Below are 17,224 nucleotides of genomic sequence, written 5' to 3' on the forward strand. Positions count from 1 at the left end.
ACCGGAAATTTTTGTTTTACCGAAATTGCATGCCCTAGCTGGCACAAGACAACCTACAACTGTTGTGACTTGTTTGATTGTTATATTGTGGAAGGTATGTGCCTACATGTTTGATGGCATTGACGTGGTTTTTGGCAATGGGTACAGGCCGCTATGATGAAGAGAGATCTAATACAGAGATCACGTGACTTGTAAATACAAGTAGTAGTTACTTTCTAGTAGCAAGACAAATGCGGTTATAGAAATGTTCCATTTCTTTCCGCCGTTGACTTTTCCCGAGTGTTGCAGGCGAGTGAGAAGCGTGTCGTGTCGTGACAGGCGTCCGTCAGACGTGTCAGCGTCAGCCGCTAACTTATGCTGAAGTGTGACACGCAGCAAATGCACTGATAACTACTGAATACTAATCGAGTTGTTTCAGCGCATACATTACAACAGGCGCGAGATATCACAAAGTGGACTGCGCAAAAAACCTAATTTACTTTATTGCGCAAAGCTCCTTTGAAAGAATTACTAGCAGGACTACATAGAGACGTGGGTTTCGCGTCAGTAGTATCGTGGGAGATAATTACTCAGCAGTCGAAGCGGGCCGACTGAACCCGTTTCCTATACATTGACATTAACAAATAATCATGCCAACTGACAGTCTGGGATTTTGAAATATTCAGTAATTGCTAACAGGACCACGCTGCGTTGTATTCCTCCTTTGCAATAATCTTCGGTCAGTGGATCTTCTCTTATACCTAGATGTTGTTTTTTATATTGTTTTTCGAAGGTTGATTGTGATGGTGTATATCCTAGCTAAAGTAAAGCTTGATATCGAGCTCTGTCGTTCTGTCGCCCTATGCCCGGGTTCCGGTGCTATGGGCCGCCGTCACGACATGACATACACTTACATTACACCTCTGACACCTCGCCCCTGTCCTGCAACTCAACTTGTTGCTCTGCCTTCATGCACGGTTCATACTTGCCACTCATCGCCTAATTAATGTTACATGTCTACTAGCGGTATTGTGCTTTTAGGTACTTGCGGTGTCCGTCTCTGTGATTCTCCTGATGTGGGAAGAACGTGTGATTTTAAGTAGCAGTGGTGTTCACAGCAGTGGTGTGATTGCGGGTCAGGCGAGCGACGCTGGGGGGGCAGATAATAGCCGCAGAGGTAAATGCACAGATAGACACACGTAACGTGCAATCATTCAGTGTTTAGACGAGTCGTAATGTTGCGTCGTCTGTCGCAATTACACGGGACATGATGACTGACCATTTTTACACAGAGGAAGCTATTTGCTGAGCGCTGTACATTTTCAATTGAAGTTTCAATCAAATGTAACTGACCCATTATGTCGTGTTCTACACTAGCATTAACTTGCTGATCTATAATTACTTCTAGACTGACGTTTTTGAGCCTTTGAAGTAGAAATAAATACATTTGGCAATTTCGACAGATCCCCATTTTTGTTAATGGTCCGTGCAGAAATCATCTTTTGAAAGCACCCAGCAGCATTGGTGATCTCTTAACAAAACATGGCGCCATCATAATGTTCGTGTAACATCGTCCATCACACGGTCACACCAATGTGTCAAACAATATACAATGTGTCCCGGGGATAAGTGACCGCCCGAAATTTTTTGAATATTTGTACAAAATTAAGAATAATTTCTTTTACATTTTTGAAAAAAATCATTAAAAAAATTTTATTGTCAGGCCTGTTAATAACAGGCTTTGCTCTTTTTTTTCAAATTTCAACTGACTGTATTTTTGCATTTGTTTGAAATAGCAGCAAACATTGTTCTGAGCTATTGTAGGAAATATCATGTAGTTTATTAATAAATTAAAAGAAAGTGATATTAAGGGGGCATTTATTGGACTTATTTTGAAAAAACTGACAAAAAAGGCGTTATTTTCTTTGAATTTTTATTTTCTTTTTTTTCGAATAAATGTTTTATTACATTTTTGTTATGTTTGATAATTTTAATTGATAAACTATGATGTCGGCTAGTCAATAAAGAAAAAAGAATTTAAAAAGATGTAAAAACTTAGGAAATATCTTAAAAAAACTGCAGCACGTCACAGTATTTACTAAAAAAATTAAAAAAATCATTAAAAAAAAACCAAAGGCGGTAAGTCCCAAATATAAAGGAAATTATCCTTAATTTTGTACAAATATTCAAAAAATTTCGGGCGGTCACTTATCCCCGGGACACATTGTATTGTCTGTGGTCACTCTCCCGGGCCACTCGCGGCCGGTGCGGCGTCACCGTCGTATATTATCTGTGCAGCGGCTGCCGCGGACGCACATTACGTATGACAGCTGGGAATTATGGCCTTTGTAATTTATGCCTTCAAATTGTTCAATTTTAAAACTATTTTCGCATGAAATATTCTGAAATTGTAACTAACATTTTCGGTAGGAAGTAAATTATGACATTAATTAGTGTGGCAGGAATTACTTGGACCCAGAATATGATAATTTTTTCTATGGGGTCATGGGGTAACTGAATCTTTAGGCCGCACCTTTGTGATCTTACTAAGTTTCCTTTGGGCTGCCAGCAACAAGTGCAATTTTATCTATGAGGTACATGTAGATAAAAACTCTAATAAAATTGACAATAATCTTATAACAGTCAATGGACAGTGTACAACTGTCGTGGAAACACACAGTGTCACAGGTTCTCGCTGACTTGACTGTATGTATGTATCGTAGTGGCGCATCAATAGCGCGCGCCGTAACAATCAAACAAGCATGAACTGATGCGCCGTGATTACATTGCCATTTAATCCTCACGACACGACCAGATAGTAAGATTCGATATACAGAGCTCGATAGTAATACATACAAGCTGTGTGCGACTGTGCGACTGCGCGACTGTGAGTGCGTTGTCCAGCATGAAATTATATAGCAAAACCCACCAGTTTCAAAGCGCTCGTAGAATCCATGAACGGGGTCCTAATCACAACGGTGATTAAGAAGTATAAGAGTATTAAATTGTATTGAATAAAATCGTTCAGTCTTTTCAATTTTCGTCAAATAAAGCGAACGAGCATTTCAGTATAATTGGGCGCCAATTGTTAGCTGAGGTTATCCCAGTACGTCTGTACACTATAAATATGGTGGTTATCCCGACGGGTCATTTAGAAGGTTGCTAATTGGCGCAGAGGCGCGACGGTAAGGCTCGTCCCACGCAACGAGCACGACACGACACAGTAACTCCCGCGCGGCGCCCGCACGACTCCGGCAAGTATAAATCTCCCCGCCGTGGGTGTGATACGAACCGACCGACAATTGACACTTTTATTTGACTTTGGATAATTTTCTGTTAATCTTATTGGTTTCTTTGGTCGCTCAGACCGATTCATGTTTTGTTTTGCGGTTGCAGCTTTCGTCGCTTACACGCCTTAATTACGATCCTGGGAGTTCACACCAACTCCACCATTGACATGATATTTATTTCCTTTTTGCAAATCACAATGAGTATATTTTATGAGATTTTCCCCAAAAGCGGATACATCGATATTCTGGATACGTCGACGTCATGTGACGTCATGTGAGTTCAGTTCAATGTTACTTTATAATGGTTATTGCTAAAGTTTTAATGATACAGTTGAGGGCTGCACAACGATTCTTTAGTCTATATATTCTAGTGTAGATATTTCAGTAATGTAAGTGCTGTGGTACAATAATGTCGGAGCCAGGTTTCACAACTCGTCATTTATTAACGCAAGTGACGCTACAATATTCCTCTCTGTTGAATGAATAACACGCCGCGTCTACATTGAAGCTTTGTCTAAATGTCTTCAGAGAATAGTTTCTGCGCCTTCTTTTTGTATTATGTCATTGCGTCAGTTTCGCTGGCATTTCATCGTGTTCTGTGCATCTCGTCTATGTGTATCTTTATTTCAATTTCATACATCTGTGTGTATTTATTTAATTCGAGTTGTACAGAGTGTAAGTAGGTGAGTGAGAGGCTGACACGTGACGGCTACTCCAAGCCTGTCCTCCACTGATGGATTAGAGAAACATAATGTTATTAATATTAAATGTGTTATTAATATACAATGATTTGGGTGCGTCTGTCGTAAATAACTCAAGAATCAATGTTTATGCGTTAACGTTGTAAACTAATTTATTATATCCAATTAACGTAGCGATATTACTATAACGACTATTACAAATTAATCCTTGTTTTCGTAATAAAACTCGAATGATCCGTGTGTCTGTTGATTTGATAAGTTTCAGTAGTTATGGTTTACAATCCACACATTGTAAAGTAATAAAATCAATTAATTTTCCGGACGGAGTCGCGGCGCTCATTAGCATATTTCGCTCTAAATCTATTCATTGGTTATCTCACGTTTGGACATTTAAATGGCAATATTTCAAGATACGGATCGCGTTTTCGAAATAAATATGATTGTTTGATGGCGGCCAATTACTGCATTAATATTCACGAAAAGGTCGTTATTCTTGTAGTTGTACCTACCGCCGGCACCGTCGCGCCAGACGCGGCCGCAGACAGAAACATAATAACTACAATAGCAGAATGTAGACAATATTATATTGTGTAATGTATGTACAAGCTATACGGGGTCATTATCGATGGGTAACGAGGAGGGTTGTCCCCTGACACTATGGATATCTGACAGACGTCGTGCCGCATCGCCGCAGTGGGCGGCGCTCTGCACGACGCCGCTGCGGGCGACACGCGCGATGTCGCCTTGTTTCATTTACACGACACATTTGTTGGATGAATACCATCATGTTTTTAGTAGCTAGAACCAACATGTGGACAGAATATTATTTAGGTGAAAAGGAAAAGTTTTGTTCCTTAATCAATAGCGATGAATAAGACTTTCAATTTGGACCATGTCTTAGTTTACTAAAGTTTAAAAAAATAAAAAAACATGTGTTTTTTTATTTACGTGCTGATTTATAACTCTGCTTTTTGTATAATAATAATTTGACAAGTTAAAAACGAATGCAATAATAATATCGTCCACATATCGTATCATGTTATTGCTGGAAGCTTTATTTATTTATGTAAGTTCACGGGAAGCTATTAATCAGTGCTAATCTTAGCGAAGATTACGAGATAATGCAGCGGGTATAATAGTTAATAGCATAATGGTATGTAATCCGGCGTCGATCGGCGATCATTAATCTAATAGTTTAATAGTATTGCCGTATCTAGCAGATCATTAGTTCGACACGCTCGCTGTGCGCGGCAGATACCCGACACGACAAACATTGCACTATCTATTGTTTGTGGTCACCACAGATTTGATAGATTTCGATGATAAATTGTGTCTATGATTTTGTAATCCGATAATAATTTCTAGTTTATGAGCGACATTATTGGTTATTAATGTGGCGGCCAACACTGACAACTTCAAACATTAAGTAAACTATGACATTGTTCATTTTAACGCCTAGGCAGCGTTGTTGCTATTTTAGCACACCAACTTTAACGAGTAAGTTCAGATCACATATATTGCAAATTTAAATTGTAACTTCAGACGTCAATTCTGCCGTGCTACCGAAAAAGGGCACAACTAACATTTTTTGTCAAAATGAGTTATATATATGTCACCGTAAGATTACAAACATCGTTAGATTACAATCTATCTCGAGAGATTGTAAACTGTCGAATTATTGTAAACCGTAACACCTGATTGCAATTTAACGCATTATTTTTCGCTATATTATAATCTATCGATGAGAAATTGTCAAATTGTCAACTGTCCGAAAGCTCTCCCTGATTGGTCAGTCTTTTTGTAAGATCGAGAGCGATGTAGAGCGGTCAAATTGTCAACTGGCGTAGAACGGAATGCATCTTGCGCGCTGATTGGTAGAACGTCAAAAAAGACAATGTTCTTTGCAACTCCCGGTGTCACAGCTCTTTGACGTGCAAAAATAAGTGACGGTTTAATTTTTTATAAAATCAAAAATTGTACTTAATTTTTAAGACTCAAATTACACACAATTAAAAATTGTATTAAAAATTGAAGTTAGTGACGAAAACGAATCGCTGCAAAACCGACTCCACGTAGTCTTGTCTGCCCTACCCCTAGAGTGCAATTCAAAACCGCGTAGGCGCGGAGGGGCGAGGCGGCCTGCGAGCTGAGGCGCAGGTAGTTTCAGCGCTCGCCGCCGCGGCTGAGGCTGGCCGGCTCCGCCGGCCAGCAAGCCGAAGCTGCGGTGGTGAGCGTGAAAACCATCTGCGACGATAAGCTCGCATGGGACCGCCGGAGCCCCGCAGCGCCGGAGCCGTGACAGAAGTTATGCTTGCTGCATGTTGCATGCTTACTTCCATGCTGGGTCAATTAATATGGGATGTGTTATATTTTAAACAAAAAATTCAGTAGGTACGAGTTAAAAAATTAGAAGGTAAATAAATATTTTTATGATGTCATTTAATAGTATTTAAGAAGTTTACTGTTAGAAAGCATGCTACAAATTTAGATGCAAAAAAATAACCATCATGCTGAGTTGTATTTAGAGTGGAAGATAACTCGTGGCTAAGATAGTATTATTTAGATGCTCGACGCTTTATTAATTGTGGCTGACTTAGTAGTTTAGAAGGCAACATACATTTTTGGGGGCGAATAATGATATTAAAAAGAAGCCTGTTTAATTAGCACCCCTTTTATTTTATTTTTAAATATTAGTTTGTATTTGAAGACAAAATACCTAACTGTATTTTTATAAGAGTTATTTTTATATAAATTTAATACTTGAAGAATTTTTGAAGAGCATTTATTTTATTTAACTGACACCTCTATTTCATTCCTAACTCTACGGGAACTCCATGGGAACAGAACGGCTGGTCGTGATTGGTCGATCTTACAAAAAGACTGACCAATTAGAGAGAGCTTTCGGACAGTTGACAATTTGACAATTTCTCATCGATAGATTATAATATAGCGAAAAATAATGCGTTAAATTGCAATCAGATGTTACGGTTCACAATAATTCGACAGTTTACAATCTCTCGAGATAGATTGTAATCTAACGATGTTTGTAATCTTACGGTAACATATATATTCGGAATCAGGAAAAAAAGGCCTATCTGCCTGATTTTTTGTGGATTTTTAGCTGCAAAATAAACAGAGATAGCATAAGCTTAAAGGGCACAACTACATCACCTTTTAAGTTTTATTACAATATTATTAGAATAAAAAGGCATATTGTATGATGTGACTTTTATCTTACCTTTTTAATATATCGAATATTTAATGGAACGAACATTTTGGCAATTAATGTAGAAAGAAAAGTCACAACTGGCAGTTATGCCCTTTCTATATACCCCTACGCTAATAAATGTTATATAAAAAGGGACATGAATTAATTCTAATATTTTCTGTACCTATATATTCATTTTAAAAAATTACCTTTTCATCGTAAAATTTTAATTTTTTACTAAAAATTTAACATTGAAAAGGCATATTTGGTTATATGTGCCTTTTCAACATAATATTGCTCATTTCTTGTTATTTTTTATGTTAAGTTAAAAAGAATTATGCTAATTATTAAATATATCCATTTAAATTAAAATATAATATTGCTATCGTTGTGTACATACCAAAAAAACACATTTTTTTACATTTTCACAATTTCGAAAAACACATTTTAAACGTGTTTTTTTTTAACAAAATTCAAAAAATATTTTAAACTCTATTTTCTCAACATTTGCAAAATGTTAGTTGTGCCTTTCTTAATAACGACGGCAGAATTGATGTCAGCCATAATAAACTTTTAGTCTGAGGTTGTAACTCACACAACCCCATGTATTAAGTTGCTTTAAAATTCCAACTCCAAGGATTGGATACACGAAGAGGACTCCAGAGATTACCTACTTATATCTTCTACTTCTTATTGATTATTCAAGATTAGAACCAAACACAAACAAAATACACGTGCTTTTATGAGACAAGTTAGCAGGTCGCTAGTGCCAAATAATAAAATAGCGTCGATGACATCACCGATGTGCTTTTGTTTCTGTCGGGTAATGCTCAGCTATCGACAGAACTGGTTCGCGCTACATCTGAGCCGTTTATTATCTGCTCTCAAATAATCATAAACTTACCGACTTTACGGAAGTGGTGACGCGACTGCACGGGTGGTCTCGATGTTGATTGCTTATGTATAAACTTAATTATTTATGTAACGATTTCAGCTTGAACCGTGTATTAGTGATAGTTATGTGAATGATAGAACTTGTCTTAAGGATATGGGCATGTCGGGGCTGCGAATTGTTCGCGCGGGTTACTGTGGCCCTGGTACACGAAGGGTTCCAGAAGGAACATGGTGGCTTAAAATCAGTAAGAGTCTCAAGGGGTTCATCATCTTCCTTCCCTATTCCCAAGTCATTTTTGTGTATTTTTCTTCCATTCCTCTCTGTCATACGCCTTGCTTACATCCACTCCCTTCTTCCATTCCCTCAAGAGGTTATTTCCCATAAAAAAAGCAAAAGGGACTACTATGACGTACTGTGCTGTACAGTAATAAGTAAGACTGATGTGTGCTCACCGATGGGCATGACGTGTCCGAAGTGCTGCGAGTCGCCGACGCCGGAGCAGTTCCAGCGGCGCCCCGCCAGCTGCGCGCGGCACTCCGCGTACGCCATCCTGTCACATGCAAACACTTACATTAACAAAAACAACGTGATAAATACATGTCGGAGACTGTCAATAGTACAGACACTAAACGTCACGCAAGCGCGCCCTCTGGCGGCGTTTCCGGTGAAACGACATTTTGGCGCGCTTGGCAGATTCGTGGTGGTCGGCGTGGCGTCCGCGGAGCTCAGTCTTGATCGAATCTTGGTCGAGGCTTCGTCGAGTCTTCGTGGAGTCGTTGCGTTACTGCCGTTCGTTGCGTGTAGTGTACCCAGTGTTATTGCCTAGCGTTGTAGTACCTAAACTTATTGTAAAGTCTTTTGATTTTTGTTTTGTAATGGTTCTTCTAACCTAACAGACAGACATGTCTTGCTGGGGAGTTTGTTCCGCCACTTCTTCTCCCCAGCCAAAACACATAGGAAGTGGCGAAGGGCAGGCGTTTTGGGGGCTGTCTTTTGTTCTGACTAATTTGAATAAACGTTTGAGTTTTTGAGTTTGTTTGAGTTTTGAGTTTCTTTGAGTTATCTCTTTGCTTGATTACCCTAACTGATGTCGGACGATAGTGCCATCCTGATGACACCTCCGACATACATATTTCTACCGACCAGCCCCAGGTTTCCACGAGATAACAGTATTTCCCCACTATTTAATGGATGTTATTATATATAATAAAAATATTGCTCTTTAATTAACTCTATCTATTTTTTAAATAAACCGGTTGAAAATCAGTTGCGAAGTTTTGAAGATTTAAGCGTACAAAGGGATATAGAGACAGAAAAAGCGACTTTATTTTATACTATGTAGTGATTATAAGCAACATTCTAAATGCAATACTCAATACTTTATTACAAATATTGTGGTTTTAACTTGGCTAAGAAATTATGTACGCGCAGAAAAACCGAGCGGCAAATTAGTCAGTATGAAAGCGCTGTTAGAGTTTCGTGATGGAGAAATTGGACTTTAAGGTTAATTTCCCAAACTGTTGGATGATAAAGTACAGCTGCATGTCAATAGTGACCTACATCCCACAAGCTCGATAGATTTGCCTACTGTTTGTAATTCGGAATTCCACATCAAACGTGTGTTTGTATAAGTGTTAGATACGCTATTGTCATGCACCTGTCAAGTAATTGGTAATGTGTTGAGCTTTCATCACACAAACAGCGAAACGAATGCGTTATAGTTACAGTAGAACGAAGTGTCAATCAATAATAAAAACTCTAGCTATGGCTTTCAATATTCTTATGGCATCTTATTGGCAGTGGCTAGTGGCAGTCTTATTGGCATTCAATGTCCTTGATTGACTGCTGTTATTGCTAATCTATGTATTCTTTGCGTTTTTACAGAAAGAAAGAAGAAAGAAGAAAGAAAGGCTGCCGGCTGCTGAGGTTATATTAACGGTGTTCCAACCGAGATACGAATTATCGATATGCCATACTTGTAGACACGATCGAAGGATATGTATAAAATGTATGTTTTGGTCTGTATCGTGAGAGGAACCATATAATATGGTCTTTACATCAGGTAGAACTCGGCAGTATTCATCTCCAGCAGGCGAGACCTCGCAGAAGGGATATTTTCCAGCGAATATTTACTAGCCGCAGATTAAATTCCGACTAATCGGATAAGTGGCCAATAAATCGTTAATCGGTTTATCGATAGGTGTAATCTTTACGCCACTCAAGGAATATTACGGGGCGCTTATATCCGCCTTCTACTTTATTTTAACGATTTCTTAGCATTATTCATTAACACTTGAGTTACGCTTAATGGTGGCTTTTTATTCCAAGTTGCAGTTTTGATATTTATGGAACATGAACAAGCCCTTATGTAATTGTATATTAAAGCGTTGTTTTCATATATCTAGGTATATAACCCAAATAGACTTTAATTGTTAATCCCTGTAAGTTTATGCAGCGTAGTATATAGTGCACAGTATTGATCCTAGAGGAACTCCTAGTTTATAAATATCGTTTTCTACATCCTTCATAGTTAAGGGCAGTAACTTTAATTGGTATGCTTCAAACGATAAAAATGCCTATCATCTCTAGTGCTCCTTCAATTACTTACCAATATTACGCACAGGAGACAGTGTAGAAAGCTGACGTGAAATCCATAAACAATTACGTTTTGTTGTATTGGTTTATAAATATATGTAGCTGTTTCTTTTAGCTTCACCTGCTTCCCAAAAGAGTAGATGACCCCTTTTTACTTATGTAACACCCTAACCACTTGTATACTGGTGGCATGGATCCACATAGACACAATTGATTATCTATTGTTCTCTATTTAGCGGCATTCAAGCAGTTAAATATGTACCCACATTCACATTAGAAACATTAGTATTAGTTAGGTTAGGGACATCTTCACCTGAGCCCCTCTCCGATGGCGGCGACGGCGGCGGGCGCCTGCCGGCACAGCGCGCGCTGCCGCTCCGTGAGCCCGGGCGCACGCGCGCACACCAGCGCCGCGCCCAGCGACCCGCCGCACTGAGACACTCTGCCACAACAACACACATACACTTAGTTAAACAGCTTAATGGCCTTACAGAGTCAAAAACGATCGAAAATCAACACCTTTCGAAAGTCAAAAACAAACCACAGCCCCCAAAACGCCGGCTCTTCACAACGTCCTATGTGTTTTTGCTGGGAAAAATAAGTGGTTAACAAACTGCCCAGTAATGGACATACAAAAAGGGATTCAGAAGGATGGGCTTCAAGGTGAGTTCTAAGGAGTAGAGTCTGATTCTCCGAAAGAGGGATCGTGGTTTTACCTTTCTCAAAAAATACAACAGTGACATCGTCTCCTCCGTGACATCAAAATTTTCATCACGGACATCTTTGCAGATGAAACGAGAGAGATTATCATACACTTAGATACCTACTAGTAATTTTAACTTCATCCATTAATTAGCAGACAAGATAGCAAACAAGACGACTTAACATAATTCTAAACCATTCCTAGAAGTTCAAAGGGGTCGCCGTTATAACAAACCATCGAATGTATTTTAAACCAAAATATAATAACCTATGGAAACCCGGCGGACACTCCATTCAAACGCGTGTCATTCATATCATTAGTGATTACATTCCGCAACAAATGTCAGCACATGACGACAATGACGGCGGTACGCGACGGCGCGTGGTTCCGCGCACTCGGCGCGAGTACCCGCGACAAACAACGCGCTTCCTGCGACACGCGTCATGTGAGCGTGACATTAGCTCATCTGTTCGCGTATTGTCTGGCGTTCGATACGGTACTCGCTTGTTGCAATTCATTCAGGGTTATCCCGAGTTCATGGCAGGTCAGGGATTTGACTTTCAGTTTCATGTAGGTAGATGGTGAAGAATAGGTTAATGATAATGTTATTGATAATGATGCTGCAGAACATTTTTCATAATTAGCAGTTTTATAAATGACGCCAATGATGGTTGGTTGTGAGAGCTACGACGACTGCATACAATATGGCACCATATGCTGAGGTGGGTCACATATTTCATTAAATTATCAAGTTCTACATCTGCCTGCACTCTAAGTAGACGTCAAATTAACTCTGAGCTCATAACTGGACACTAGTGCGTCAGCCAAGTTCGTATCATAAACACGGCTAATATTCACAGGTTGCTGTCAAACAGTATAATTAATACGGGAACTGTTAATTGCATCGCTGTCACCGAAACATTTCACTTTCAAGGCAATCACAAAATTAACAAGTTTTCTAACAGCAGTCGCCACAGTATTTGTGCTTGTGATTAATAAGGCATTGTTGTTCGCAGACCGCGTGGGCGCCTCCCGGGAGCTAGCCGCCGCGCCGAGCTCGCGCCCTAGCGATAATTGCGCCGCGTATTACCGACCACGTATTAATGAACCGACGACCTGCCGTGACACTACGCACGGGAAATGCACCTCTATTGCACAAAAATACGGATTTTAATAGTCTGCGTTTTAATAGTGTGCAGTTCATTAGTGTATCACCGATGTGGGGTGTACGCAGCCGTCCGCTGTGGGAAAGCAACATTGATTGGCAGACACTGAGTGAAATCGAGAATAAATAAATGATTGCTAATGAAACGTCGTGCCACTGCCACAGCCTAAATGAATGCAGTTGACCAACGTGGGCGTTCTCTTGCACGAGCGATGGGAGGAGCTAATGGTAATGATGTAGAGGCAAACGTTTACACAATTGGACATGATATAATTCAGATATTAAGTTACTTTAAAAGATTAGTATCTTTTATTGAATACCATTTGTTGACATGGCAGTACTTATAATGGATACTCAGAGCGCCACTGTAAGCACCTGTTGAGTCTACTGTGATGTACTACTGCGTGTAAGCAGTGAGACTGTGGCTAGTAGATCGTACGTGCGCAATAATTATGTCTGTGACTGACTGAATGTGGTTCGTTTTCCGTATTAGGTCTAATTAGAACTTATGTCTGCTGGAACATATTTTAATTAGCAGACACTGATTGAGTACAGATTATTTTTAGACGGTTTGATGGACATTTATTTTAGAGTGTCATTAGAAAATTAACACTCGAAATATCAATCATTTTGCTTTTTTAAAAGGATTATAAAGTATCTTGCGGTAGGGCATTGGATTGAGGACCACTGGAATACTTTATTTGAAACATTTCATACGATGATAACAGTATAATGTAATAAACAACCTCCGGGAATGTACCTATCGACTGTCGGCAGCTGAGGCACTGATCAACTGCACGTTAAGCTATCCGCTCCTCATTAGTAACATACTTCATCACGATGTTATTGAATTTTACATCTATAAAGTCAAAATTACGAACTATTTCATTAGCATATGAATTCGAGGCAGTCATTAAGGGTGTATCTACACGGTGCAAGTAGCTTAAGCATGTTGAGGCACATGCGCAGGTTACATGCATTTTAAAAACGTGCGGATCTAACGACTCGCGCATGTACCAAAGCAAATACCCACCCGCGTGCTTTTGTCAGTTGCGTATGTTAACTTGCTCCAGCTACATGCACCGTGTAGTCTCACCCTAACGTTTGCTGTGTCTTGGTCGTGCGAGTGGTGAGTGCGGTGTGTTCGCGCGGCGCATCTCGTGGGAGGGCTGCTAGGCCGAGCGTGAGGGCTGATCCTCTATTACAGTATTAATGTCTTGTTCACGTTCTGTTTGCTTATAAGGAGCATAGATGAGTATCGACTTGTTCAAGTGATCATGTCGTACGCTATTATTATTTTGTAATATAGCTAAATATACGTGCATAATGCTTCTAAAATTATGTCAGCTAGTTTCAGCAAGCTCTCTTGAGCACGACCTCTTGGTCGTGCGGCTTCAAAATGTATTTGTTTATTTTTTGAGACTCGCAGACACGCGGAACTCTAATTTAAAATCCAAACATAGTTTGAATACAAACTTGCAATAATAAATGTTCGTTTGACAGTATGTAATAATTTATATTGGTCGTTAATCTGTTGACACATGAATCTGAATAAATATTTGCTTTATTAATTTCAGTGTGGGTAATAAATTACGTAAATAACTTAAGTAGACATTAAATAGTCCATTATCTTATCTAATTAATTATGTCCGTTTTGTGATTTATTAAAAATGGATTTTTGTTGAATGCAAGTTCGTTATGTTAGGTATTTTATAATACGAACACACCGATGATTTCAAACCTGATATTTCAAATGTTATAGATACGAATTTGATGGTCATAAATTAATGCTAGTTGAGTGGTCACTCAATAGGCTGCACATGCTTGGTTCGGTTCAGCATCAAGGAGTGCTCTTCTACCCAATGAATATATTTCACAACCTCATGTAGAAGCGAAGTGTTTCGTCACACGTCCAGCTCGCATACCACTCGGAACTATATTAGCGAGTGTCGATGTCATATCGATATGAAGATAAACAGCACTAGTAGCTACAACTCAGTATTCGGTATCGACACAATATCGCGCGACTGACCGACAGGAAACATAACTCGCCATAATCGCGCGACTAATCGCAACACCCGGTGAAAACCATGCCTCGTGTAATATGACACCGTGAGCACGAATAATGAAAGAACGCGATACACTACCAATTATTCAGTCTTTGGGTCAAAGAAGCTGGCAATTTGGTTCCTGACGAAAATACCTCATGCAGCCTCTTTGTGAAGGATTGTCGTTGTGGAAAAACATAATAGATTTCATATTACGTAAAGTCTTTAATGATATTGTGAACAGTGTGAGTTACATTATCGGAATCTCGCACGCAATATATCACGAGTGTCCTAATGAGTAGCTAATGTCTGTTGTATGGTAATCAGCGCTCGGTTGGCGGTACTCCGCGGCGGCAACTCAGCGGGCCCACTGTCTCGCGGCAGGCGCCGCCCGGAGCATTCATACAATACTGATGAACTACAGAAATACCACTACACTTATGACATTTTATAAATGAGTGCAGGTAAGTAAGATCATTCCTTGGAGACTTTCAGTCCTGGTGACCACAATGTGACTGTGCAGAATAGTTTCATCACTGTTTTCCTTGAAGTTGTCTCGTCTTCTATGAACAATTGCATCAATTGTTGTGAAAACTTTAAACATATGTTGCGCTGATCTCAGAGGCAGAGCTCTGCACGGACTACAGACATTGTGATCATAGTACATTTATTTGCTTTGTGTAAGTGTCTTGTTGTTCAGTGGCCCCTATGGAGAGAGAAATATTGCTGAATGCCAATATGAGTTGGTGAAGTAGTTTGAGCGTTATCTGTGCAATTATATTAAAGCTGGTGATTGCTATCAGCCGGTGGTACTTCTGCGTGGTGTAGGGTGTGCGCGGAATGTGTCCGACTGCCGCCCGCGACAACCGCTGATAACAGTTATCTATGAGCTTTGTAATTAGCGCCCTGCCACCTAATTGATGGCAGCATGGTGCCAGTACATTGAAACACACTCGCTACACTCTGTGTGCACCGAACAGGATAGCCAGTGGCCAGTGGGCCACTCAGACTGTCAGGTGTTGCAGAACTAGAACACTGCCTAGAACGGCAACAACGAGTTTTAAGAATGTAGTGTGCAACCCACAAACACATCTACGCGGGGTGAAAGATGATGGATTTATAGGGTAGTACAAGACAATCCAGGTGTTTGTCAATAAACTAGTAGCGCGTAGTAGTGACCGTGGTCGAACGTCACCGCCGCCGCGCCGGTGGGCGCCGTTAATTGTAACATTCGCTGCAGTCGCTCCGCACTCGCTGGGAGACGATAGTGCAGGAACCGGCTACGTAAATCCTTAGTATTTCATAATAACCCTTTCATAATTTCCTTTGTGAAGGATCCAATGTTATACTTATAATATATGTTTTATAGACCCAATGTCGAAATGCAATAATTAAAAAGTTTTGCAAAAGAGTCAATATGAAGCTGCGAAAGTATCTTGTGACTAGCAAGCATTCATCCATCTTTACAAAATGTACAATATTCCATACTCAGGCTCCATAGTTTCTCTGTTTTGATTTTAATGACATTCCTCACTGGACATCGAGGCTGGACGTTGAGACAATCAAAATAAAATCCAATTTTGGTTTCTGGCTCCGCGCTTACCTGGCTGTCCAATAGGTCATAAGCTTGCCATTATCTATAGTTCGGCCATTCAGAGAATGCGTTCCTGACACGTCGCGATTGAACTGACGACGTAACTACATTCATTGATTATTGATATAATAATGTTGTTTTAATGCTCCTCAATTGTTAAAACGGTAAACAACCAGCAAAAATATTTTTATCGTAACTGCAACGCCATTGCAAAGTTACGTCGTCAGTTCAATCGCGACGTGTCAGGAACGCATTCTCTGAATGGCCGAACTATAGTGCTGTGTTGTATGTACTTGTGTACTGTGCAGTGGCGAAGGGTGGTTTATTGAAATAGGGAAGCCGCAGCAAAAAAACTGGGGGGGGTTCTCAGGGACGGGGGGGAGAGGTAATGGAGGTAATTTCTCAGTCCACCTTTTAGCACTGACTGTTTGAACATGTTTTCTCGAGGAATTGTGCAGATTATTAATATCTATAAAACTTTATTCCATAAACTACTAGAATCTGAGAAAAGTTTGCACTAGAAACAATACATTTTATTTAATTTACAACGGCCTGTTAGCCATTGATATTTATCGTATAGGAATACATTTCATGTTTCATAAATCCGTCACGACGTTAGTAATTTTAATATTGACGTAATATTGGTAGGTAATTCACCCGTGCGGCGTGCCCGAGTTTTATAACACGTTTTTATTCTCAAAACATATCCTTGAAAAACAAGTTTCTTCCTAAAGTAAATTTAATAATCTGTCAGAAAACAGTCTAATGCGACCAATGCTATCCTAGTTAAGTTTTAAAAGTAGGTACACTAAAAAGAAACCTGATGCAAACTGTCTACTTACCAAAATAACTCATTTCAAAGTGGGTCTCTCTATTTTCACTACACAATACACACACGAACTATGTTATTTCCAAATGATACACACACTAATAAATTCAATTAAATAATACAACGAACAAATTGTTAATGATATTATCTAACTAAAACAAAATAAGAACAATGAGAGTGAATTTGTCTGATTTGTTTGTTTACATATTTGAGAGCT

At 39.5% G+C, this 17,224-nt stretch overlaps 1 protein-coding gene across 1 annotated transcript in view; it reads right to left on the minus strand.

Moving 5' to 3' along the window:
* Positions 1–8,486: 8,486 nt before the first annotated feature.
* Positions 8,487–17,224, minus strand: part of LOC124642369 (protein Wnt-7a-like) — a gene marked incomplete at its 3' end in the record, with an annotated part of 77,179 nt that continues 68,441 nt past the window's right edge. Inside the window, exons 3-4 of the mRNA XM_047180766.1 lie at positions 10,982–11,110; positions 8,487–8,623 (exon numbers count right to left, since the gene is read on the minus strand). Of these exons, the coding sequence (XP_047036722.1) occupies positions 8,487–8,623; positions 10,982–11,110 (266 nt within the window). The remainder of the gene's footprint in view (positions 8,624–10,981; positions 11,111–17,224) is intronic.

The sequence above is a fragment of the Helicoverpa zea genome, chromosome 24, assembly GCF_022581195.2.
Source record: "Helicoverpa zea isolate HzStark_Cry1AcR chromosome 24, ilHelZeax1.1, whole genome shotgun sequence".
Lineage (NCBI taxonomy): Eukaryota > Metazoa > Arthropoda > Insecta > Lepidoptera > Noctuidae > Helicoverpa > Helicoverpa zea.